The 26,839-nt window shown below is 40.6% G+C and overlaps 2 protein-coding genes across 4 annotated transcripts in view; one reads left to right on the top strand and one right to left on the bottom strand.

Annotated features, from left to right (window-relative positions):
* Fnbp1l (formin binding protein 1 like) overlaps positions 1-13,264 on the top strand; it is an 82,308-nt gene extending 69,044 nt beyond the window's left edge. Inside the window, exons 10-15 of one of the 2 annotated variants that reach the window (XM_076574901.1) lie at positions 3,429-3,538; positions 5,626-5,758; positions 6,059-6,153; positions 7,925-8,073; positions 9,586-9,744; positions 10,999-13,264. In XM_076574901.1, the coding sequence (XP_076431016.1) occupies positions 3,429-3,538; positions 5,626-5,758; positions 6,059-6,153; positions 7,925-8,073; positions 9,586-9,744; positions 10,999-11,006 (654 nt within the window). In that variant the 3' untranslated portion in view covers positions 11,007-13,264. Of the gene's footprint in view, positions 1-3,428; positions 3,539-5,625; positions 5,759-6,058; positions 6,154-7,924; positions 8,074-9,585 lie in introns of both variants that reach the window. The other variant, XM_076574902.1, reaches the window with a different exon arrangement.
* An 8,718-nt stretch (positions 13,265-21,982) lies between these two features.
* Positions 21,983-26,839, bottom strand: part of Bcar3 (BCAR3 adaptor protein, NSP family member) — a 113,040-nt gene continuing 108,183 nt past the window's right edge. For both annotated transcript variants that reach the window (XM_016010104.3, XM_016010105.3), the window contains one exon: positions 21,983-22,603. In XM_016010104.3, coding sequence (XP_015865590.1) covers positions 22,425-22,603 — 179 coding nt within the window. In that variant the 3' untranslated portion in view covers positions 21,983-22,424. The remainder of the gene's footprint in view (positions 22,604-26,839) is intronic.

Here is a 26,839-nt window from a genome sequence, read left to right as displayed (position 1 = left end):
AATGTTACCTTTACCAAAATTTGATACATTTAAACCCAAAATAGTGTTTGAAGTATGAAACTAAAGGAAATGATGCTTTCTTTTGTGCATTGGGAAGGACATTCTGGTTTTTAAACTTTTCATAGATTCCTTTGAAATGGCTAACATTAGATCTTTTTGATTCAACACATTTCAAATATCAGTGTTTCTGAAAATGAATGATCTGAATAAATGCCTTCATAAAATTTTCTTCAAAAGAGAATATGTGATACTGCAGGGCGATTCACGTTTGAGTTTAGTGAAATTAGAAAATATCTGCCCATTATCAGTGTGTGCTTTCCTTCCTTTTTCTTTTTTGTGCAAATGACTTGCTTTCCCAAGTGTGCTTAAAGCTTTTTTTTTCTTTTTTTCTTTTTTCTTTTTTTTTTGGCAGAATTGTTTGGATTGTAAAGTGTACATAATTTATTTTAATATTGTAAAAATGTAGGTTATTGCATCTTCTGTATTATGATTTCATGTAAATAATTTACCATTTCTTTCTGTTTTCCATTGAACTATTCAGTGGTCGGTGAAGATGGTAAGCCCCGTGTGCTGATCTCTATACTGTGCCAACATTAAATAATCTCAAAGCATGGTTTTGTTTAATTCACAACAAGTGTTAAAGTACTTCCCGCATTTTCAACTTGTGTGTTTTTTTTCTTTTTATAATTCGTAGTCCAGCATATGCCAATACCTTTTGGGTGTCATAGATTTGACAATATGCGGTTAATTGTTATCAATCCATCAACTTCTTAAATGTTATTGGATGGAGTCCATGTCGTGTTAAAGAGAATTTAAAATTTTTTGATAAAATTTTAAAATTTACATGGTGAGCAAAAGTTCATGTTATACAGATGTAAAATTTAAAAAATTTTTTTTTCTTTTTAAATTGGCTTTTTTAAAAGATCATACAAATTTAATGTTTACTTTATCATAAGAATTATTAGGTTTGTCTAATAAAGAAAAAATGTTTGTTAGTTTCATTATGGACTCAGTGCTTTGTCAGAAGCACAGGTAATCTGTTTTGTGTGTGAGTGTGTGAGTGTGTGTGTGTGTGTCCCCATCCCTCAATGTTTGAGGTGTTCCGATATACGTTTATTCACACAAATTGATGAATTTACATTATGAAGAACTAACCCCCAAATTATTGGGCGCTTGTATAGAAAACGACGCACGCAGATTTAGAAAGCAGGTTACCGTTTTAGACATTTGTAGTTGAGACTTTTGTAAGTTCCTTGGTAGTAAGAGAGGTTGTTAAATGCCTCCTCGCATGTTGTTTTGAAGTTCTTGATAAATAGAATGGGCTTGCTTCGTGCGCTTCTGTAAGGATGGGTTATAAATGTTGATGGGATGTTAGAAGTGCAAGTGCCCTGATACCTGCTGTTAAGATATTTGATAACAGAGTTGCATTAGGAGGGATAGACTGATATTTGGAGATGGATAATGGCCAGTTTTACCCCCAAAAAACCCATTACACTGAAATATATTTCATTAATTCCTTAAGCAATTTTCAAGCTTTTTAGAAACATTTTTCGAAATATAAATTGGAAGGTTTTCTTTGTACTGTTACATGATAGTGTAATCCCTGGACCCCAAATTAGAATGAATCAGCAAACTATATTGATCATTAACTAGTAAACTTAAAGGATCTTTATGTAGGAAATTTTTATATTCTGTTATTTAGTTTATATTTAACTGATTGACATTGCTAGTATATATCTGTACCTGATATAAAACAAATGCCACCTAAGACAGGGATCTCACTTTTAGTCATCATCCTTGTTGAATGCCCATAGTGTGTAGGCCACTGAGGAAAGATTCAAAGAGGTTCTTGTTTTAATTAACTAACATTTGCTCATGGCTTTTTCTGTGAGTTTCCTCATTTAAAAGTAAATAATGCAGGCATGGAGAGGTGGCTCAGTCCTTACAGAGGACCCAGGTTCTAGTCCTAACACTCATATGGCGGCTCACAACTGTCTGGAACTCCAGTTCCAGAGGATCCCATGCCCTCTTCTGGCCTCGGCAGGAATGAGGTGTATGTACCGACATTGATGCAGGCAAACATACATACACATAAAATAATAAAATAAAATAAATAAAGGTAAATAAAGTGCCCTTGTACATAGTGAAATCAAGCTGTTAAGCATATGTTAAAGGTATTAGTAGCCCAAAGAGCAAGAATACATTTTATTTTGTAAGCATGTCTCAGCAGCACTTTAAAATAATTGAATAATAGTCATATTTAACCATTTTGAGATGAAAAATAGGTGTTAATTTTTTGGAATGTAATATGCTAATACAGGTTATATTAAATGGATTCAGTAGTTAATAGTGGTTTTGTTATAGTCACTAATAATGTAACTGAAGGAACAATGACTAAAATAACATTTAAGAGAAAAATGGAACCAAGTATGGTGACACACTCTTGCAACCCAAACAGCAGGAGGCTAAGACAGTAGGCCTGGGAGTTCAGGGCTGGGCAACACAGTGAGGCATAGTCTTCAGGAAAAATCATCATTAATAGACAATCTATACCCAGATACTAGTACTTCATTTACCTACATTCAGAAGCGTTGAAACCTTTCTAAGCAAGAAACCATCCTAAAGGATGGCGTCACATGTTTGTAGTGGTAGCACTTGAGAGACTGAGGCAGGAGCATCCGAGTTCAAGTTATAGGCTATAGTTAAGAGTCTGCTGTCTCAACCAAATAGAGAGAGAGGGAAGTGGAATTACATCTTTTAGAAACAGCTGAGGTGTGTCATTCAGTTTTACAAAAAGAAGATTGGAAATGTATTCCATGTTATGAATATAATTTCCAGTCTGTAGACTGTACCTTTAAATTTTTTAATGATCAGATTTTATTTTGTTTCCAAAGAATGGTCTAACAAATGTAATCATTCAAAAACTATCTGCAATATTGAAATATACTTCTTAAATCGGTTGTCTTTATGCGGTAAGTTGCTTATCTTGCTCAGTTATGAATTTTATATTTTTATTTTGCATATTCATGGTATTCAGAATGTCACGACAGTGGATTTTATTCCATAAGGTTCTATGTAAGAGTACATGCACAGTAATAAAATAATATAAACAAAAAATGTTACGTGTTCCCATTCTGTTGTTGCTGTAAGAAGATTCATGTGTTTAACTCTGCCAAGACTTGAAATAGTGTGATAGACTTATTACTCACCTGTATTTGGTGAGGTTTCTGTTTTTCTTTCTGCCTGTTTTCATGTTTTTGTAAGCATTGAAATTTAAGCTTTTATTTTTACTGATATACCTATATACATTTTCTAAAGATTGAGGCTAATTAAAAATTGAAGTTAGTATTCATATTTTATAAAAAGGTAAAGTTAAAAAATAAAATACCTAAAAATGTCTGTAATAATGACTTAGACTCTCTTTTCAGGGCCCAGCACTAGAAGATTTCAGTCATTTGCCACCAGAGCAGAGGCGTAAGAAATTACAGCAGCGCATCGATGAGCTTAACCGAGGGCTGCAGAAAGAGTCGGACCAAAAGTAGTGTTCCCTTAAGTCCTCCTTGCTCTTCCTTCCAGGGTCTGATGTGATGATGTGTATACTTGATACATAGACTATTTCAAAATCATTCATTCTGGGCTGCGGGTATAGTTCAGTGGGAAGAGCACTTGCCTAGCATGCGTGAGGACCTGAGTTTAATCCCTCTCACCCCTCCCCCCAAATCATATATCCCAAATGAAACTCTTTTTAAGACTTTTTCAAAAAGATGTATTTATTTTTATTCCGTATGTATGAGTGTCTTATCTGCGTATATATCTATGCACCACTTGCATGCCTAGTGCCTGTGGGGGCCAGAAGACCTCTGGAACTGGAGCTACAGTGCTTGTGAACCTCCTTGTGGATGCTGGGAATAGAGCTTGGGTCCTCGGGAAGAGCAGTTAGTGATCTTAACTTCTGAGTCATCTCTCCAGCCCCTGAAATATCTCCCCCCCCCCCCGCTTTTTTTTTTTTTTAAAGGGGAAAAATACACTACCTACACTAGAAAAAATTGTGGTTTATATATTATTTAGGCAAAAACCAAATGTCAGATTTTTTTTAAATTGCAGATTTTTGTTAGTTGCTATTAAAGTTCCTTCCATAAATTTGTAAAAACAAAACAGAAACCCAAAGCATATAATTCATTGTCAAGAGTAGTTTTGTGAGCACTAACCATCTCTTATATTTTATATATTTTTTAAATTATAAATTGAGTTCAGTACAGTTGTTAGGATTATATACACTCACATGGAGCATGTCGTTAAATCCTTCAGAGTAGCTATCTGAGGTTGACCTTACTATGTAAGTGGGAAGTGGAACTTGGTTTGAAATTCTGTACACTGTAGTAATAGGACGAAGGGGAAAGGATCGGATGGGTCAGGAAAAGTCTGAACTACTGTCTTGTAGCATTCTGTTGGTGATGGGGGGGAGGGTGCTAAGACATTGGCAGCTGTACGCCAATGAACGTACGTAATGAGTAGATCAGCGACCAGGAGAGGAGGCAAGGAGACTCGTTAGGGAACTAACCCGTAGATACTAAGAGAGCTGTAAAATTAATTGAAAAACAAAACAAGAAAAATAAATTTTGAGTTGGAAGTAATAGTTTTGCTTATGTTTTATGGAAAATCCACATGGAAAGTGTCCAGTTAAGTTTGGAAATATACATCTAGAACTTAAGAAAAACTAGAGAATCCTCTGAAGACAAAAACATTCTACAGAGGAGTGTAGGATGAGATGAGAAGAAACTTCTTGTCATCTTATGTAACCGACATTTAAAAATTGAACAAAAGGAGAAGCAGCCAGTGAATGATTGTTAAGGAAGCAGAGGCGAAGGGGAGAAATGCAAACTAGGACCCTTAGGTCAAGAAGGGAAAGAGTCTTAAGGAGCGTTAGTCAGCAGTGTCAGGTGCTGTGGCCTGCAGCACTGATTGGCCATCATCTAGGGTGATGTGACTGGAGAAGAGGGGGCAGGCGGGGAGGGACGGCCCAGCCGAAGGGCACAGTTAGAGAAGCTACTGCTATTTCCAGCCCAGGAGAGTGGGAGGACAGTGATGCTCCGGGAACGAGATAAGGAGTGCTGGTGGAATAGTGTGGCTCCGTGCAAATATAATTAGTTTGATGCAGGGCCAGGTGTGGTGTCGCACATCGATAATCAATCCTAGCACATGGGAAGAGCAAGAGTTTAAGGCCAGCCTGGGCCACCTAGTGAGACCCTGTTTCAAAATAAAGCAAACTAGTGAATTTGATTTTGATGAATGTAAGAACAGTGTGGAATATTCTAATAGCTGTTTATTAAGCCCATGTATGTATAAGTTATATAAGACCTGAGAAATGTGTTTTGTATTAGAAGTCTTTTAAATGTAAACACTCAAGCACACCCATGTTTTACAAGTCTTCCTTAAATTACTGACTGTATACATATTCATATACATAACTGTATATAATATATAGTCAGCCTTATGTGAATTGTCTTTATTAGGATACATTTGTCTAAACTTAGAAATGTGACTTTTTAAGGTTGAGATAAACTTTAGTCTCCAGTGAAACTCTAAATGGATGTTTTAATTTTGTGGTTTCCTTTTGTTTCTCAGAGAAGCACTCAACAAAATGAAGGATGTATATGAGAAAAATCCACAAATGGGGGATCCAGGAAGTTTGCAGCCTAAATTAGCAGAGACCATGAATAACATTGACCGCTTACGGATGGAAATCCACAAGAATGAGGTACATTTGTTAACTCAGCAGTTTGAGATAAAAGTATATTTTAAAATGTTTTATAAGCTTTATTGTGATAGATTAGATTTTGCCAGACTTATATACCAATATTTATGTTTAATTTTAGAATTTTGGAACTGAAAATATCATTATGGTATATAATTATCAAATTAACAGCCTACTGATTTTGTTATTTGATGTCTGCATTAGAATAAAATTTCTCTAAGAATCATCAAGTCTCAAAGTACATTTAAATTTAGGGTGCCTTAGAAGTTTCAGATTTACCGTACTTTTTTTTTTCTCCTGAAGGCATGGCTCTCTGAAGTTGAAGGCAAAACAGGTGGGAGAGGAGACCGAAGACACAGCAGTGACATCAATCATCTTGTGACACAGGGGAGAGAGAGGTCGGGGTTTTGTTTCATTTTCATTTCATTATTCATTTCATTCTCAGCTTTTTTTGCCCCATTAGTAAGCTTGGTGTTAACTAACAGTCCTTTGAAAGTGTTTTGAGGCCGGGCGGTGGTGGCGCATGCCTTTAATCCCAGCACTCGGGAGGCAGAGCCAGGCAGATCTCTGTGAGTTCGAGGCCAGCCTGGGCTACCAAGTGAGTTCCAGGAAAGGCGCAAAGCTACGCAGAGAAACCCTGTCTCGAAAAACCAAAAAAAAAAAAGAAAGTGTTTTGAACCTTAGGTAATGGCTGTAGGTAAATTGGAAATTTCACCTTGTTCAGTTCTCGTTTATTATTACATCCCTGAGCATCTAAGGATAAAAACAACAACTGGCAGGCCTAGGGACCTCAGGGATGGGAGAGATTCCCTTAAGGTCTTTATGGAGTTGGTTAGCTTAGGATGGGGGATGGAGTGAGGGATGCTGTCAAATTGCTTACAGTTTGGAAGAAGAAAAGGAGCTATGTCTCAGTTTGGACAATTTTCAACTTAGCTTTTGCAAGGTCTCCATACTGCTTATGACATGTCTTCCTTTTTTTTTTTTAATCACTAAAAAAGAAAATCAGTAAACTGGGCTTCATCTTTGAGAAAATTTGAGAGGCTTAATATCAGATATTGTTTTACTAATTACAGCATAATTCAAGCAAGCCTATTTTTCATATTTCCTTAATCTCAGTTTCCTAAAATCGCAGAATGGAAGTTAAAACACACAGTGTACGGAGTTGTTGTGGACAAAGGAAGCAGTGTAAGGCAGCTAATAGTGAAGTGCCTGATCATAGTGTGCGTTTCACGGCTGTGCGTGCCCCCTGTCCAGCTCCCGTCACTTCAAGAAAGAGTTCTTAAGTTGTTGAGAAAGAGCCACTGATAACTGGTTTTTGCTAGTAGGTTAAAAACCCAGGTTAAATGGTTTTCTAACCTACCTAGGAGTGCTGTGAACTCTACTGGGGCGTGTGGGCCTGCGTTCTATCCATTCTTTTGGATTTTCTAAGTTACCGATTTCCTTTAATCAGTTGGAAATTATCTTGTTTGAATTTGGAGTCTTCTGGTTTTAAGTAGCAAAATGAATTTTTGTACTGTCTTAGAGGAAAAATGGGCTTCATTAAATAATTTAAGGGACAGCCTCGGTAATATTCTTAAGGACTCAGGGTTTTTTCTACCTCTTGGCTGTCCCTCTTCTAGTACTGGATTTGTTTTAAGGCTCCATCTGATTTTTTTTTAAAGCTTGTGGTTTTTCTCCAGGTTCAAGGAGGAAAGGGAGTGAGTGTCTCTTGGGGCCGTCCTGGGCAGAGCACTTGTGTCTGATGATTTGCAGGAGTGCTAGTGAACTGCTCACCTCTGTGCATGTGCTGTGTTCATAGCTTCTCATGAGCTGGATCGTAGACACCTCACTGTGCCTGGACTGGGTGAATCTACTGAGGAATAGCTCTGATAGTAGAAAACTTGTGTCTACTATGTTGTTCCATTTCATCTTTAGATCCTGTAACAGTGAGGTGTGTTTACTGAGCATTGCTCTAGAACATTGTAATCTTTTAAGTGTTTACTTTAGGAAATTAAGTGAAGAATTATTTTATATTACTACAAGCAATTTACATAGTTAATGTTTGAAAATAGGGCTCAGTATGGAAGTATGTCATTGATACCTAATTTCTCCTGAGATCAACTTATAAATAATACACAAAGAGTTCTCATGTTGGTGATACCTGATCAGAGATACTTTCATGGTTTTTAGTCCTGAGGGAAGTTACACTGACGATGCAAACCAAGAAGTCCGTGGGCCACCACAACAGCATGGCCACCACAGCGAATTTGACGATGAGTTCGAAGATGACGACCCCTTGCCTGCTATTGGACACTGCAAAGCTATCTACCCCTTTGATGGTATGGTCTTCTTAATATATCATACTTGAGAAATTGGTTCCTCAAAGTATGTTCATCACTTATTTTAGTATTCTTAGCTAAATGATATATTGTCAGGAAATTACATTCCTGGTTCATGAATTGCATAGTGATATAAAGATAGTATTACCTCCACCTCTGCACACACAACTGAATTGAAAGAAAGTCATGTATGTTGCCAGAATCCTAATACACCTATCAGCTCTAGGTAATAGAGAAATTTTCCTCAAGTCCTAGATGTTACACCTTCCTGTGCTCAAAAAAGCCAAAGCAGCTTGAACATGTAGCCCAAGCCAGGCAGTCAATCACTCTTCATGCTCTTCACTGCAGCTAAATAATATCAAGAGCCAGGCATAAGGCATAGCTGACTGCCATCATTGTGTCCTGGTTCTGCAGGCTTCTGCTTCAGATGAGAGTAGCAAAGAAAGTGGTAGCTTCTGACTGTCGTGCCTTCTCCTGTGATGGCTGGAGAACAGGCTTTGGAGGGGAGGTGTTGTGGCCCTCTCTGCAGACCTTTAAACAGTCCTCTTCTTTAACTAACAGAAGAGCAGAATAGCATCTTCATCAGCAATTGTGAAATGCTCTTTAACACCCTTCTCCATGTGTTGGTTTTACAATTGAGTAAAGTCTTTAGTTACTCTTCACTTTTAGAAAATATGTTTAAAGGGATAGGGAGATCCCCTAGTGGGTAAAGACACTTGCCACCAAGCCTGAGGACCTAAGTTCCCGGGGATCCATGTGGTAGAAGAGAACTGATGCCTGAAGTTGTCCTCTGCTCTCCACACTTAGGCTGCAGCACGTGCTTTCTCTCTCTCTCTCTCTCTGTCTCTCTGTCTCTCTCTCTCTATCTCTCTCTCACACACACATACACACACACAAATACAGGTTTTCCATTTTCATGTATATGTGTGGTATACATATGTGTGTGTTTGTATATATGTGGGTACATGTGTTTATGTGGGTGCTTGTACATGTGGAGGCCTGAGATTGGTGTTAGGAGTCATCCGTAATTGTTCTTTCACTTTATTCAGGAGTCTTTCAGTAGAACGTGGAGCTCATTGATGTGGCTGGTCTGGTGAGCCAGCTTCTCTGAGGAACCCCTCTGTTTATATTCTTTCTTATGTTCCTCTCTCTCACACCCCTACTCTTTCCTGATCTCTACTTCATGAAGTTTTTGGATAGGCACTGCTCAAATTTGGGGAAAGAGTTAGAATTGTGAAATAGCGATTAGACTGCTGCTGTGGCCCAGTTACAGCAGATGACTGTCAGCAGCCTCCTGGACGCTTTGTGGGGTTCGGATGGCAGTGTGCACAGTTATGTTGAGTAAACCAGAGAACATTACAGGAAGGACGCTGCTCGTGACAGTCAGTGGGCTCTGCAACTAGGTACAATGAAAGTTAATAGTAGTTCGTGTCAGTGTGTTGTAGTTATGACTTTTATTAATGAGTTCTGCAGTGTTTTAATTCTGCTCTTGCTTTGAAAACTTTGACCTAGGGCATAACGAAGGTACTCTGGCAATGAAGGAAGGTGAAGTTCTGTACATTATTGAGGAGGACAAAGGTGATGGATGGACAAGAGCCCGGAGACAGAATGGCGAAGAAGGCTACGTTCCCACGACATACATAGATGTAACTCTAGAGAAAAACAGTAAAGGTGCAGTAACTTATATCTAAACTAACCAGGCATCTTTGTGCCATGTATAACATAAAATGACAACACATTCCACAGGTCAGAAAAACCAAAAGTCAAGGGCATCCGATCTGTTGTTCACTATGTGAGCTGAGTGCAGGCCTGGTCAGAGAGAGGTGACTATCGCCACAAGAGACTCTCTGACGCCTTACTGTTCAAGTGATGTCTGTGTGGAAGCTTATCTGATGCCTTTTGCTTTCTGTCCTGCCTAAGTGTGTGTAAAGGATGTGTGCTTTTCTGCCTTATAAATAATAGATTTGCTTATTAGGCAAGAATCATAGGTAGAATGTTCCCTGACCCCTTCACTTCAGAAACAACAGTGATTGTTGAATTGAAATAAACAAACCTGTTCTGAACTGGAGAAACTGATTCCTAGGAGCACCTCAGCCTAGGAGCTTGAATTTATAGCTTCAGTTTTCTTCTAGGAAGAAAAATAACAATAGTTGGATAATTGGTTAAAATAACAGTCATTGTCCTTGCTATTCTTCACTTGGTTTCCTAAAGAAAGAAAGTGAGTTCCTCGTATATAGTCTATTTAATATGAGCTCATCATGGCATCACAGAATAAATCACCTGCTGGAGCTTGTATGCAAATAAAACAGCACTGAGACCTGAACAAATGGTCAGGTCTACTGGTAATTTTCAGTGATGTACAGAGTTCATTCCAAGTTAATCTTAAAGTTGTACTTTTCACTTGAAGATGTCTTAGGAATATTCCATTAGTGCTCATTTAGCATTTGGCAGTAACTTGTAAGAGAAACTGAATCTAATTCAGTGAAGATAGAGGAGAGTTTGGAATAGAGGAAAATGCTGGCAAGGTTGACTCTTAGAGGAGAAACATTTTTCTTCTACTAAGGTGAAAGAAGGCCTCTGTACCACCATTGAGGGATTCATTTTAGTGGGATCATTGACTGTCAGAGTAGATCCTTTTTTCCAATGTATCACCACAAGCATCTATTGGAATCATTGCCCAGTCAAGAGTCCTCCAGTGTGGTAGTCACGTGGCCACACCCTAGTTCATTGAGTGGGAAAGGAAAGAGAGGAAGCAGGAACACTGGCCTTTGCTTATCTTAATGTTTCAAGCTATCTGGTGTTTTTAGTAGCTGACTATAAAATACTTTGAGGAACATTGGGACGGACACTTTAAACTGAATGCCCCTTTTGGTCTTACCAAAGGTCTTCAGTAATTGTTTTTTTCTTTTTCCTCCTGGACTGCAGGTTCCTGAAGAGGGTTTCTGAGGAAATGGGCAAGATGTTGAAGGAGGTTACATGCAGCTGCTTTTGGGGGGAGGGTATTAGAGTTGTCAGGCTCAAAGAGAAAGTGAGAGAAGCAAGTTGCATGAATGCATGCAGATTTTTTTTACTAACTTCATTAGCATTTCCATACATTAAAATCATTATAGTACCAGTCCTTAAATTCCTAGTTCACAGTTATTCACATGAAAGAAGAAGAAGAAAAAAAAAGCCAGCAATGGCTGACCTCTTTTTCATTTCTTTTACTGATACCAAATCGGAAAGAATGCAGAGCTGTCTTAAAGTTCGTCTTCCTTTGGGCTGTCCCAATGGACTGTCTCCATCCAGCTCTGTTTTGATTGGCTTTTAGACCCGTCGTCTGGTAGAACCCTTGCCATTTGTCAGTGTCTGCCTGCGCCACCTCCGTGCTTGCTTAACATCCTGTTGCATGTGTAGAGTGATCTGGGCTAGAGTTTTCAGGCATGTCTTTGTAATCCCCTGTTCTTGTCCAAGCCTTTGTTTCGTTTTGCATTTGTAGTGCAAATCACTTTGTCAAACATCTCAGCACTAATGTTTCCACCTTAGTATTTGTGTATGCTGCTAAAACTTCCCCACGGCAAACATTCCAGTTTTGGCATTATGAAGACATAGTCTGTGAACCTCAAGTATTTATGATAAGAAAAAGAAAACATCTCTGCTCTAGCCTACAGCCCAGTTAAAGAACTCTGTGACATGTGACACATCTTCAGCACCTCAGTCTGGGAAGAATCTAGTCAGCACTGAAGTCCTGGCATAATAAACACAGAGGATACAATCGCACCACCGAAAGGACCGTTGTCCAAAGTCAGCTGCTTCCATTCAAATGCTGCCTTAAACTCGAGTGCCTAAATCTGTCGATTGCCAACACTACCACTCCAGTATCCCACAAAGGGCTTTCTGTGCCATCTCAGTGCTCCTCCTCTAACTCTGCGGTGGCCGCGGCGTCCCCGCAGCTGTGATGTAGCCTCGGTAGGTGGCTTCTAGAGCTCTACCGTGGGCAGTGGTGCATCTTCAAAGTTATGCATCCAACTCAAGACCTGTCCAAGTCCATTTTACTTTCTTCAGTATATTTATGAGAAGTTGGATGGGCCTTTCCCTATTGTCTTCTAACGGGGTGATGACGATCTCATTTAATTATTACAATGATAGTCTGTTTCCAAGTGATGCTTTTGTTTGAACCAGATAAAATGTAGTGAAAATTTGTAATGATCTATGTGCACTTTTACTTGTAAAATGGAAATTTCTGTATGTTTATACTTGTAAATACAGTTGTCGTTAGTGCTCCCATTGCCCATGTTGTCCTGCCTCGCATTTGTGATTCTGTTAATGACTTGTATCTGAACTAATTTCTTAGTGGTCTTGTAACAGGGGGGTGGGTGGGGTGGGAGGGTGATTTGTACCACTGAAGCTCCATTAATTTGATTCTTTACTGTTTTGAGGGGAGAAAGAGAATGTGAAATGTTCTGTGTATTGTTGGATTTCAAGCAATATTTTAGAAACTGTGTGACTGCTTTAATAATTTTTCCAGTGCTATTTGAAACATACTACCAGTTATACTAAAGCTGAATGACAATTGTGTGAACATTAATGCCTTCATAAGATCAAGTACACCACTGTTATGCAGCTGACATATAGCGTATTACCTTTGAGGTTAGTAAACTATACAGTTTTAGATATTAAATCTCGTTACAGGGTTATTTATAGAATGTGACATTATTCTATACTGACAGACTACATGAAGTAGTTTTAAAAAGTAGTGCTATTTTTGTTTCAGAAGTTAGCGGTGAGAAGGAAATGTGACTCGGCTATGTTTGTCTTCTGTACAAAGCCTGAAGTGCTTATGTTTTCTAATAATCACAGAGGGCAAAGTTCAAAGCTTTCTTAAAAATACTGTTCTTTTCAAGCTACTGTGTGTTTTTCTAAAGCTTGGGTTTGCTTCCATAGGAGGCAAGTCCCTTCATGTGGAGTAGTGCAACCTATATATGGGTTATAACATTGGAAAAGACACTTGTACTTGCACAGTGTAAGTCATTCTTCAATCATTCTTAAACTTTGAACATGTAAACTGTCAAAAAAAGTCTCTTAATTTTGCAGTAATTTTCACTCTTTGTGCACATATTGATTTCTTAATGGTAAAATGCCTTGTTTATGATAGTGTTCTCTGTTGAGAATATTTTCATGGAATAAAACAATCTTTTCATGGTCAGTAAAATGTGTTCTTATCTTTTCCTGCTGTTTGAACCAAAGAGATGTGATATTCCGGGCTAAGTATGGTAGATAGAGTTCAGATAACTCAAAGTGGACACTAAGTTCCCAAAGTGCAGCCGTCTTTGCGAGAATCCATTTTAGCACTTGATTCTGGTTCTTAGTTTCTCCCAAGCTTTGCTAAAAGAAAGAATGGATTTTTAATTAGAGGGAATTTAATCCAGTGTAATAACTTGAGATTATCTTTACTCGGCAGTAGCCATGTGGCACAGACTTCCTTTGTCCCCATCCTCTCCCCTGCCTCTGTAAGAGCTGTCCCTGGACCACACAGTCTGATCTGGCCACTGCACATTGGCCAGCATTTCCTTCCTGACTAGTTGCAAAGCATCCATGCTTCCTGGGAAAAGAAAATGCATGGAAAGAGAACATTTGCTGCAATTAGTGACACATTATCGATAACTTTCAGGAAGTCCAGTTTCACAAGAGTCACCTCTTAAAAAGGCAAGTGCTCACCCATTACTGCAGGTTTTCAGAAGCCCAAAGGGAATAAAGCTTCAGGAGAGATTCTGGGCAGTGAGAGGCTGGAATTTTTATGATGATGAAAATTGAAAGATCAGCGCTGGAGTTTGGGAGTAGACACACACAAAACAATGAAAATAGCAGCAAAACTTTCAAACATTACAGCTTCAAGTGAACAGAAGGGTTTTTGTTTTTTAGGGTAGGGGGGATGTCCAAGACAATAAAAAAGGCTTCTAACTATCTGGAAGGAAAAGGAGCCCAGCCCTGTTCAGAAGGAGGTCACTGTGTTAGGGTTCTCTAGAGGACCAGAACTGATGAGATGAATCTGTAATACTTAGTAGAAGGTGATTCATTACGGTGGCTTTAGAGGCTGTGGTCTGGCTAGTCCAACAATGGGCACCTCAATGGAGAGGCCAAAAATCCAGTAGTTTTTCAGTGGATGTTTCAGCAGGTCTTGTCTCTGTTGGGTGCCCGAAGTGGTAGACTCTAATCCCAGTGAAGGGATGCCGCAGCAGCAGGAGAGGAACCTGCCAGTGAGAGTGAGCACATGCAGGCAAAAAGCACAAGCTTCTCTGTGTCCTTTTATGTGGGCTGCCTCTGGGTGTGGCCCAGATTTTGGTTGGGCCTTCCAACCTCAAATGATCCAGATTTGGGATGCGTCTTCCCAAATCAAATGATTCAATCAAGAGAATCCTTCACTGCTGTGCCCAGCTGCTTGGATTTTAGTGACTCCAGATGTAGTCAAGTTGGACAGTCACTGTCGGCAGTTACGGAGATCATAGAAAATAGAAAGGCACCAAGAAATTGGAAAAAGGACAAAAATAAATTTTGAAGAGTAATTTCAGTTTTGAGAGCAACCATTAAAGGTACCACATAATGTCAGCATTCGGGGGAAGTTTAATAGGAAACTGACTTAAGTTCTTAAGAAATTAAAGCCTCCTTGTCTGGTACAGATGAAGAAGTCTATATATACGTACTGCCTTGATTTCAGCACCATTGTGACAAGAGCTCTCATTTGTATGAGATGATGTAGAGAATGGGAGCTTTTGGAGCCAGCGTTTTGGTGACCCAGAATGTCAAGCCTGAGGAGAGTTTCTAAGGAAAAGGTGTATGTGTGGGTTGTGAACCACACTGAAGAAGCAGCCGTCACGAAACTTAACAAGTGGAGAAAGGACCATCGCCACCTATTCTATGAGGAACTATGAAATTCTGTGTGAATTTGAGTTTGGGTTTTCCAAAATGGTTCCTTGGGGTTTTTTGTTTTTGTTTTGTTTTTTTGTTTTGTTTTGTTTTGTTTTTTTTGTTTTTTTGTTTTTTTGGTTTTTTTGTCCTCTGGACAGATGATTCTGTAGAGATGCTCCATGTGAGCAGAGCCAATGTTCGTGCTGTGTGCACTCATGCGTAGCTGAAGTGAAGGCTCCATGTTGCAGCACTCCACACTGCTCAGTGGAAGGAGTAACTCAGAAAAATCACGAAGTGAAGCATGTACGTCCCAGCTTCTGTGGTCCAGTCCAGAAAGTATACGGGGGAGCCCGTGGTAGTCAGCACTTCAGGTGTGAACAGTGAACAGAAAGCTAAAGTTTGCTGTGGTTTCTTGGTTACTTTGTTCACATGCTGAGCTACACTGGTATCATAAACCCTTGGATGAGAGAGGCCCTACTCTTTTTCCCCAACAGAGACATTCCTTGTCCTGCTCAAGGACCAAAAGCCTGGCTATCAGCCTGAGTTGCAGGCCCCTCGACAGTGAGTGCAGTGTTGCCCCTTAGAATGGTCTGGAAATTTTTACCTTATTTGGTAAGGAGATCAGGCCCACCTTGTGCATTTAAGGTATGAGGAACGGGACTCCTGTCTACTTAGAGAAGAGCTCTGGATGACACAGCACAGCTGTCCCGCTTTTCTCTGGTTGGTTGGTCGCCAGGATATTGTCTCCCTCTGCTGAGCTGCTGACAAGACCGAGTTGCTGTGACTCGGAACTAGAGGAAACCCTAGTGGATGTGTCCAGTGTGGTTTTCTTCAGCCGCCTTTCTCTCTGGCGTCTGTCCTGCTTCACAGCAGCTATTTGACAGCCCAGTGGCTTCCTGCTCGTCTGGTGTAAACGTGCAGTCGGGGTGGGAAATGAGACGGGACTCGAGCCGATCAGCAGTCCCCATCTCACGGTCCCTCTCTCCGCTCTTCCGTGCTCTCCCTGGCTGTAGAGCCAGCACTGAGGTGGGGTCTGCGACCTGGAGGCATCACTGCATGGTTCCTCTTCAGGTGCTGGACAGCACATTAGGAAATTCATGACTGAAATTCCAGGAGAAAATCACTGGAAAAATAGAGTTCCCTGTATGGAGTCACGGGAGTGCCATGCCTGGTGCTGACTGCTGGAAACAGGAGTCTAGAGAAAAAGGATCTGATTATTTACTGGCAGTTTGGAGTACTTTTAGCTCTTAATAGTTTTTATTATGTAGTTTGGAAAAGTGAAAGAACTCATTTGGTTTGTACATCAGTTTATATACTTATTTGTGTATTATGGATATAGTGTATTAACAGCTCACGTGTTACATACTTGCAGTATTCCTATATCTTAAGATTGATTTTCACCCAAGGTTCATTGTGAGACTATCCACATACTGCATAGTTCATTTTACTGTGTGTAGTACACTATTAAACAAATACACAATTTACCCAACATTTTGGTGGGTTATTTTGGCTGTTTCCTGAACTTTGTGTAGTCTAAATAGTATTGCTTGAGAATATTCACATGTATTTATTGACACAGGAGTTTCTCTGAAGTCTACACCTAGAAGTGGAATTCCTAATATGTTTGTGGGGGTTGAATGAGAATGGTGTCCATAGGCTCGTGTATTTGAATGCTTGGTCCATGGTTGGAAGAATTGGTAGATGTGGCACTGGGGACGGACTTGGAAGTCTCAAAAGTCCCACCAGGCCGTCTCTGTGCCAACAAGTTATGGATCAGGTGTGAGCTTTCGGCTGCTATTCCAAGCATTATTGCTGCTTGCCTGCCACCATGCTCCTGGCTGTGATGGTCATGGACTAATAACCCTCTGGAACTGTAAGCCAGACCCCAATTAAATGCTTTCTTTTATAAGTTACCTTAGTCATAGTGTCTCTTCACAGCAACAGAAACTAAGACAGTGCTCAGTTTTCAGTTTTAAAAGTGCCACATTTAACCTCGAAAGTTACTGTGTTTTTACATTCTAGTAATTTCTGTGTAAGGTTTACTTGTTCTATATTCTGACCCACTCTTGTGAGTCGGGCATTCTAAACTGTTAGTTCAAAAGATGTCAAAGTTCATTGTAGTTTGGTTTTTCTCTGATTATTCATATTGGGCATCTTTTTATGTATGCTGTGTTTCTCTTTCTGTGTAAATTCGTTTTTAATCTTTGTTCTTTTCCTTTGGTTGGTTGGTTGTCTTCCATGGGAATTCTTAAGGTATTAAGGGTATTAATTATATCATTGGTTTGTACTTGTAAATACACATCAGCTAGATATGTAACACAAAACCTAGTTTTGACTCAGACATTCTCATAGGTTGCATTTATCTGAAGGCTTACCTGGTGCTAAAACGTTCTTAGATTGTTGATAGGGTCTAGTTCTTTGCTGGACTCTGACCAAAGGCTTACCACATGGACCCCTCTTCTGGGACACTGTCAGGGTAGCTTACAGTGAGTGGTCCAAGAGAATGAAGAGCCACGATGGAGGCCGAAGCCCTTTTGTACCGTAATCTCAGGTGTGACATAGCATTACTTTTGTCTTAGGCTTGTGATCACAATGACCAACCCTGGCATAGTGTGAGTGGAATAGTACATGGTTGTTAGCAGCAGAGGGCAGGGAACATTGGGGCCTGCTCAGAGGATGCCTGTTGTACCAGTCTTTTGTCAGTTGTATGTGTTGGTAATGTCTGGTTCTTTGCCAGTTTTTCTTTTGATGAAATTCATTTTAATCCATACTAACTACTTGTTCATGACTACTACTTTTTGTTTAATCTTCTGTAAGAAAACTCTTAGTTGGGCTGGAGAGATAGCTCAGCAGTGAGGATCATGAACTGCTCTTGTAGAGGGCTTCACTTGATTTTTCAGCACCCACATCAGGCAGCTCACAACTGCCTATAACTTTAGGTCCAGGGGGTTGGATGCTCTCTTCTGGCCTCTGTGGGCATACACTCAAGTGCACAGCCTACCACCACCACCACCGCACACATACACACAGAACATAACAATAAAACCTCAGAATTCTTAGTTGTCTAAGGTAAACGGGATATTCTGTATTCCGAAAGTTCTGTCATTTTACCTTTTACATGTAGGTTAAGTCATCTAGATTTTCGTTGTAGTATTGCACAGAACCTTTTTTTTTTCTGTTTGTGTGCTCAACTGGTTGTTTAAGAATTTGGAGACGTCATCTTCTTCCCTGACCCCCGAGAAGCAGTGTTTGCCTTCATGTATTAAAGTCCTAACAATAGTTTCTTATTTTGAACTGTAGCCTCATAGTAAGCTTTTCTGTCTAGCAAGACAAACATGTGTCTGTCGAGTAGGCTGCACCAACCTGGGATCACAATAAATCAATGTCTTGGTTTTGATATGTATATTTAAAGTTGCTGCAAGACCTGTATGGGGGAAGAGCGGCTGCAGAACCTCACTGAAGGTTACATACGGGTTTTCTTCTTGGAGTTGTATGTGAAGACAGGCATATTTTGTAGTGTGCTGGTTAATGTTAGGTGTCGATTTGCCTGGATTAAGGGATACCTAGAACACTGGAGGGAAAGCATTACAAGGTATGTCTGGGGTTGTTTCCAGAGACTGGCATGTGAGTTGGTGGGGAAAATCCAGCCTCAGTGTAGACGGCACTAATTAGGCAGCGAGCCTAGACAGAACATAAACACAGAACAGTGGATTCTTTTCTGGAGCTCGGATGCTTTTCCTGCTCTCAAGCTTAATGACTCTTCTGCCCTTTGGACTCCACTACTGGTAGCATAGACCCCCAGGGTCCTAGGCTTTTGCCCTAGACTGAAAGTTACGCCATCACTTTTCCCTGATTCTGACACATTTGGAGTTGGACTGAGCGAGGCTACAGCATTCCAGGGTCTCTAGTATGCAGATGGTCTGGCATGGGACTTAATAGTCTCCATAATCAAGTAAGTCAATTCCCTTACAAACCTCCGCCCCATATCTCTACATAAATATCTTTTGCTTCTGTCTCTGGAGAGCCAGGATGTATCTGTAACCAGCTGGTATCCTCTTTGTTGGTAGGTATTCTCTTCGACCCTGTTTCATCAGTAGAATCCCTGTTTACCGGAGGCAGTTCAAGTTCAGCTCCTCCAAGACGGTCTTCCAGTCATTGGGCTGACTTCAGGGCTTTCCGTCAGGTCTACCTTCAAGTTACTCCATAAAGCTTTGCTGTACCTTTTGGGGTTGAGGAGGGGAGGGAATGTTCCAAGAGAGTTTCATTCTATTGAGCTCAATATTACCAATTATTTAGTGTTCTTTTGCGAAAGAGCTTTCTAAAGATATCTGAACCTTTATATTGCCCAAAGTAGATGTATACCCCCACAACAATTGATAAATGTAGACTGGACCTGGTAGCACATGCCTAGAATCCCAGCATTTGAGAGGTGGAAGCAGAACTCAAGTTCTAGGTCATCCTTTGTTGTTCAGCTTTCCAAGGCCCCACGTTGGAACACCAAAATGTTGGTTGTTTTAACTCTTTGCTCTTTGGGGAGCCCACCACCGAGCTCCCAAATAAATCACACATGGAGGTCCATTCTTAATTATAAATGCCTGGCCTTAGCTTGGTTTGTTTCTTGCCAACTTTTCTTAACTTTAAATTATCCCATCTATCTTTTTGGCTCTGGACTTTGACCTTTTCTTGCTTCTGTATATCTTACTTCCACTCCTACTCCATGGCTTGCTGTGCAGCTGGGTGGCTAGGTGACTGGCCCCTGGAGTCCCCCTCCCTTTTCTTGCTCTTTCTCCCCCTCCTCCCAGATTTCTCCTATATGTTCTCTCTGCCTGCGAGCCTGCTTATCCTTTCTCCTGCCTTGCTATTGGCCATTCAGCTCTTTATTAGACCATCAGGTGTTTTAGACAGGCAAAATAACACAGCTTCACAGTTCAAAAAATGCAACATAAATAAAAGTAGCACACCTTAAAATAATATTCCCCAACAGACTTGACTACACAATGAGCTGGAGGCCAGCCTGAACTACACGAGACCCTTTCTCACAAAAAAATAATCCTGGGGGTGAGGGGGGTGGCAGAATGATTCAGTCTACAAAATTCCTGGTCTATAAACATGGGGACCTGAGTAGTTCCTCGTTACCTACATAAAGCCAAACATGGAGACTATAACCTCAGTGTAGGCATGGAGACAGGTGGATCCCTAAAGCTCATTGGCCAACCACTGTAGCCATCAGCCCCGAATACAGTGAAAGACTATCTTAAAACGATTTAAAAAAAAAAAAAAAAAAAAAAGCAATAGAGGAAAACACTCAGCACACCTGATCACAAACAAGTACATATAGTGTGCACATATACACACACTAATGCACCTTTTAAAGGGTGGCAAACTTAAAATTCTAGGTTGTAGTAATGGAAATACAGTCTAGGATTTGAAGAGTGTCATTGTATTAAACTGACCACACATAGAGTCTCAGACTTGGTGCTAGTAGGCAGATGTGATGGTTACTTTGTCAACTTGACACAAATAGAAAGTCACCCAGGAAGAGAACCCCACTTGAGGCATTGTCTTCATCAGGTTGGCCTGTGGGCATGTCTGTGGGACATTTTATTAATGATTGATGTGGAAGGGCCCAGCCCTCTGTAGATGGTGCCACCTCAGGCAGAAGCAGGAAGCAAGACAAGAGGCATCATTCCTTCATGGCCTCTGCATTCCTCCAGGTTCCTGCATTGAGTTCCTGCCCTAGTTTGCCTTGCTGATGGACTCTAACCTAGAAATTGTAATAAACCATTTCCAACCCCCCCCCCTTTTTTTAATCACAGCAACAAAAAAGCAGACTAGGGCAATATATTTAAGATGGCCGTGTTGTAGTGTAATATCTAACCAGTCCTCTGAGGACTATTTAATATTGTGAAGAAACCTTCATGACTTATTTTATGGCCATAAAACTTGGGGTATGATTTAAATACTTCAGAGATAAACAAGCCAGGCACGGTGGCACACGCCTTTAATCCCAGCACTTGGAGGCAGAGGCAGGCGGATCTCTTGTAATTCAAGACTAGCCTGGTCTACGTGGTGAGTTCCAGGACAGCCAGGACTACATAGTAAGACCATGTTGCAAACAAAAAGACAATAAATATTTGTCTTCCTAACTGTTGGTAGCAGAATACTTTAAAATCTTACATTCAAAAAATTTTTAAATGGACAAATGGAAAGTCTATTTAAATACTAGACACTATTCTTTTGGGGAAGCCAGAAACCTAGAAAATGAGCCTGTAAGATTTGTGTATTTATCAGCTAGAGGAAACGATTGGTTCATATGCTTTTTTATATATTATAGTTGATTCAGAGTATAGCAAATACTTCATCAAGTGTTAGGGTTTGCCTTCACATGGAGATTCTGAGTTCATTGGGATGGTGTGGTGGAAATATCACCTAAACACTCATGTATTTGGGGAGGTCAAGAAGATCATTGAACCTTTAGGAGGTGGAGTCTTGCTAGAGGAAGTATGTCGCTGGGGGTGGGCTGTATTTATAGCCTCACCTTACCCTGTTCTTGCTCTTCCTTGTGTGTAGATGAAAAAGATTGGAGCTTCCTCCTGCCATGATGTTCTCTGTCCCTCTAGAACCATGAGCCAAAGTAAACCCTTTCTTCAAGTTGATTTTGGGCACAACAAAAAGTAACATAAAAGGGTTAAAGGATACCCAAAGAACTACGAATAGGAAAGCATTGCTTCAAGTGTGTCTTGGAGGGCTTGCAATGTGGTAGAGCAACTGTATCATGAAATAGAATGGCAGGTGACATCTGGGTGCTCAGTCCAGTTGTTAGCAAGCACTTTCCCTAGGTCTTTTGCAGCAGGACTCCTTTGGCTCACTATTCATTCTGTCTTTACAGCAGAACCTGTAGATTTGCAAACCACTTTCGTTAACTTTGGTTTAATATGGGGGTAGGGAAGAAAGTTCCTTAGAATCCAGGAGTTAGACTTGTCATGCTAAGGTGAATCAATATTAAAGAGACAGGATACAGTCATTTCACAAAAAAAGATATATTTCCACTCATGACTATTTACAGTTTCATATTCAAAGAATATCATATAACTGATACCTTCTGCAATGTTTCATGCTTTTCTTTTATATGCCTCTATTTACATTTATATGACATGAAATTAAAACTAAGATGGTCAAATACCATGATATTAAACAACCAGCAATATAGCTATGTCTTCTTAAATTTGCTGATCAACATTAGCAATAGTTATCTTAATAATAAATTACCATTCATTTAAAAATCAGTAGTAATTTTAAACAATTCATAAATAAGTACGCTCTGTGCAGTTTACACATTTAATATCCTGTGGATATTCAAAGCTTTGTCTTATTAGAGTTGCACATTATTACTTTATCGGATGCTGAGTATTCCCATCAGGACTGCAGAAGCTTCCGGTCATGCCCCAATGTCTTCTGGGTGGTTCTCAGAGCTCCGCCTGCTTTGCAGAAGGAGGCTCCAATTTACGTGAGAGCGCGGTTAAAATCTGGTTGAACTTCTCATATCTCTCGGTCTGGTTGACTTCGGCACCCTTGCTGCCCCACAGCAATCGCATCTGAAATTCAGTCTTCAAGATTTCGCTCATTTCTTCATCCGGTTGAAAATCTAATCAAAAGAAAACAGGTAAGTCCGGTTCTACCTCAAAGGGTGGGAAGCCTTCCTATTTTACAGTAGAATTACATGAACTTCCTCCTCTCTCTGAATTCTAAAAATGCTTCCATAGAAAAACGTAGGACTCCTCACTGACCAGCTTCAAAGAATCCACCGGCCTGTGTCCCTGTGAGGAGTGTTGGCTGGCATCTTGTCTGGATTGCTTTGTAACGACTTGCTGTGATGCAGCTATTTTAGCTGTAAAATTTGGTTGATGCTACATAATTCAGTTCCCTAGTACTTCCAGCCAGCCAGTCTCTGTTCCTGCCCCATCCTAGAGAACCACAGGTGAGTTGTGCTGCTTTAGAAGTCTGATAGAAATGGAATCACATGATTATGTTTGATGGGGGAATGTCTTTTTGTACGCGCAAATATGTGTTGCTCTTATTGGTTGATAAATAAAGCCGTTTGGCCTATGGCAAGGCAGCTTAGAGGCAGGCAGGAATTTCAAAGAGAGAGACAGGAAGAAGGAGAGGAGAGGCCAGCCTGCCGTCCAGGGAGCAGCATGTAACAGCACACAGGTAAAGCCACAGAACACATGGCAACATATAGATTAACAGAAATGGGCTGAGTTTAAATGTAAGAGCTAGTCAGTAATTAGCCTGAGCTAATGGCCAAGCAGTTTTAATTAATATAAGCCTCTGTGTTTACTTGGGTCTGAGCAGCTGTGGTACTGTCGGGTGAGAGATTTGTCCTTGACCGTGGGCTAGGCGGGACACAGAAAAACTTGCAGCTCCATATGTTATGCACTGTCAGAGTTCTTTCACTTTGTATAATGGTTTCCAGACTGTTCTGTGTGTGGCATGTTAGCAATAACACATTCCATTCAATTGTTGATTAATAGGCATTTATATGGACATATCAGATTCTGTTAACCCATTCACTAAACTGACGTACTGTGAGTAATGTCAACGTGTACAAGCCCCTGTGGACGTTCATTTCTCTGGGCAAAGAGTTATTGGGCCATACAGTAAGTCTGTGTTTACTTTGAAAGAACTAGTAATAACTTCGGTTTTATATTCACTCGTAACATATGAAGATTCTAGTGTCTGTGTGCCTGAGTTTTGTCAATATCAATTACAGCCATTTGGAGTATCTTACTGCAGATAAAATTTCCATTCCTAAAAAAATTTCTTTCCTTAACAATTCTGCATCTTCTCTGATGTAGTGTCTGTTTAAATTATTCATTAGGTTTTTGAGGTCTTTAAGCTATTTAAATTACTCATTTGGGTTTTTGGTTTTGGTTTTTTGAGACAGGGTTTTTTTGTGTAGCCCTGACTGTCCTAGAACTCACTCTGTAGACCAGGCTGACTTCAAACTCAGAGAGACCTGCCTGTCTCTGCCTCCTGAGTGCTGGAATTAAAGGCATGCGCCACCACCCAGCTACTCACTGTGCTTTAAGAGGTCTTTAAGCTGTAATTCTTTCTCCTAAGATACATGTTTAACAGTATTTCCCCTGGTAGTATCTTGCTTTTTTACTTAATGTTTTGCTTAGGGTTTATATTTTTTATGTCCAAAGAAATCTGCCTGTCAGGGCACCATGAGTTTCTTTTATGTTTTCTTACAGGAACTTTTTATACTTTAAAGGTGAAAAATATAAGAGCTAAAGTGATTAGCTCTATAGGTTGGCTTCAAGCAACTTTTCTCGAAGTTCATCCAAATACTTTGATTATGCAATATCCAATGTCATATATACTGGGTGCTTTAATATCTAATGAATTGTATACTCGAGTTATTTGCGTCACAATGCCAGACCTGAGAGGACTTCGTGTGAGTCCACATGTGTGTCACAGTAAGGGGCTGTCTGCTGTAGTTTTTTGAGACAGGGTCTTTCATTGGCCTGGAACTCCTCAAGCAGGCTATGCTTGCTGCCAGTGGGCCGGGGACCCTCCCGTCTCTGCAGTGCTGAGTTTACAAGCACATACCGTAACTACCACGCCTGGCTTTTTATGTGGATTCTGCAGGTTGGTGTCAGGTCCTCTGCTGACTGAGCCATCTCCCTAGCACCTGAGCACTCTGTGAGAACAACAAGGATCTGTGCTCACAATGCAGAGGAGAGTCCTAAAGTGTAGCTCTGAGGTAACAGCATGCTTTTAAAATGAAGTTGATAGGCCTCTTTTGGCTGGCACAGTACCTTGAAGGGTTTGTTTGACAAATTGGATGCCTCGGCTGCGTTCTTGGTCTAACACTTGCTTCCTTCTCAAGGAGGCTGTTTTTCTTCAGCACTGCAGCCATCCTCCACATCACCAAGGTGACTCAGTTTAAACCCCTCCTGAGCTGCAGCCAGCCCCCTGGGTCTTCAGTGTAGTTGGCCATCCTCCAGTTCACACTTCATACTAGTTCAGGCTTAGGCACTGGACTCCCCACTCCCCACCCCCCACTCCGAGCTCTCTCAGAATTCGGGGTTTTACTCTCTGGGTAGAATTCCTACCTCAGCCTGTCTCTGCTCTCTGGTAAATGACTTTTGTGTTTTAATAATAAAGGGGGCTGAGGGCATGGCTCACTTGCTAGAATGTTTGCCTAGCATGCATGAAGCCCTAGGTTCAATCCCCAGCAATGCATAAATCAGACTTGGTAGCTCACGTATACCTGTAATCCTAGCACTTGGGAGGTGGAAGCAGAAGGATCAAGAGTTCAAGGTCATCCTTGGTTAGATAGCAAATTTGAGGTCAGTCTGGGATCTATGAGACCCTGAGTCACCGAACAGCACAGCTGTAACTGAAAACAGTGGAATTTCTTTTCTTCTGGAAGTTATCCCCACATGCTGCCCCTCTGAGCAAATCACGTCCCCGAGTGTGGCATGGCACGCTCTGCACTTGCCACTGTGTGCTGAGATGCCTCTGAGATGCCTCTGAGCACCGTGAGGCTCACCACTTAGCTCAGTGCAGCACACACGGCACCTGTGATGAATGTTTCTCAACCTGTCTGAGGACGCGGCTGTCTTCTTCTACAGAGCCTAAGGAAGTCCAGTTTAGACAGCACTTTCCAGACTAACTAGGAAGGAGGAGGAGGAGCACAGACAATCTAGATAAAACACCTTGTGGTGGCTACTGGTGGACATTCATTCTTGACTCTGCTCTTTATTATTCCATCCCTTGGCAGAACATGGAAGAAAGGAATGCAGGACCCCTAAATTATCGGGAACGACAGGACATAGTTTGGAGAGGAATTAGAATCGTGATAATGAACATCTTCCGACATATATGGAAGGTAGCTCGGCCAGTGGAGTGCTTGCTGTACCAGTAGAGGGCCTGAAGTCAGTCTCCACAGAGACTCGACAGATGGGGATCATAATTCAAAAACGCTTTGCACAGAGGATCAATATCCGGAATAGACAAAGAACTCAAAAAACAGAGTCAAGAAGACAAATGACCCAGTTTAAAAATGTGCTATGGGGTTCTCAAACAAAAATGGCCAAGAAATACCTTAAAAAGTGTTCACCATCCTCAGCAATTAGGAAAATGCAAATCAAAACTGCTTTTGAGATTTCATCTTACCCCATTACCCTAGTCAGAATGGCTAAGATTTTAAAAAAATAAATGCTGGTGGGATTGTAAACACTGTGGAAATCAGTGTGAAGGAGTCTCAAAAAACTAAAAGAAGATCTACCATAAGATCCAGCTATACTCCGTGGCATGTGCCCAAAGGACTTGGCATCCTACTCCACAGGTACTTGTTCAGCCATGTTCACTGTGCTCTATTCACAACAGCTAGGAAATGGAAACAACCGAAATGTCCTTCAGCTGATGAGTGGGTAATGAAAATGTGATAAATATATATATACATACACACACACACACACACACACACACATACACACACACTATGATTGTGCAGAACACTATCCAGCTATAGAGAAAGTGAAATAATGAATTTTGCAGGTAACTAGGAAATACTATTCTGACAGGAGTAACCAAGGCCAGGAAAGACAAGTGCTTCATGAAAAGAGACCATGGTGAGTTGTGTGGGGAGCTCTAGAGAGCAGGAAAGTAGGACACAGGTGCTATGAAGGGGGAAGGGGGGGTTGCTTTATCCTTTCTCCCACCCCGTTCCCAGTTAAAGGACACGAAGAATGATTGAAAAGGCTATAGAGAAACATAGTTTATGTTTACTTATGTTAGCGTGTGTGTATAACTTAAATGAAGGTATGCCACCAGGGGTGATAATGCTCCCTCCAAGAGCCATAGTCCG

This window comes from Peromyscus maniculatus, chromosome 6, assembly GCF_049852395.1.
Source record: "Peromyscus maniculatus bairdii isolate BWxNUB_F1_BW_parent chromosome 6, HU_Pman_BW_mat_3.1, whole genome shotgun sequence".
Classification (NCBI taxonomy): Eukaryota; Metazoa; Chordata; class Mammalia; order Rodentia; family Cricetidae; genus Peromyscus; species Peromyscus maniculatus.
Note: the sequence above shows the minus strand (reverse complement) of the source record. Positions and strands in the feature narration are given on the sequence as shown.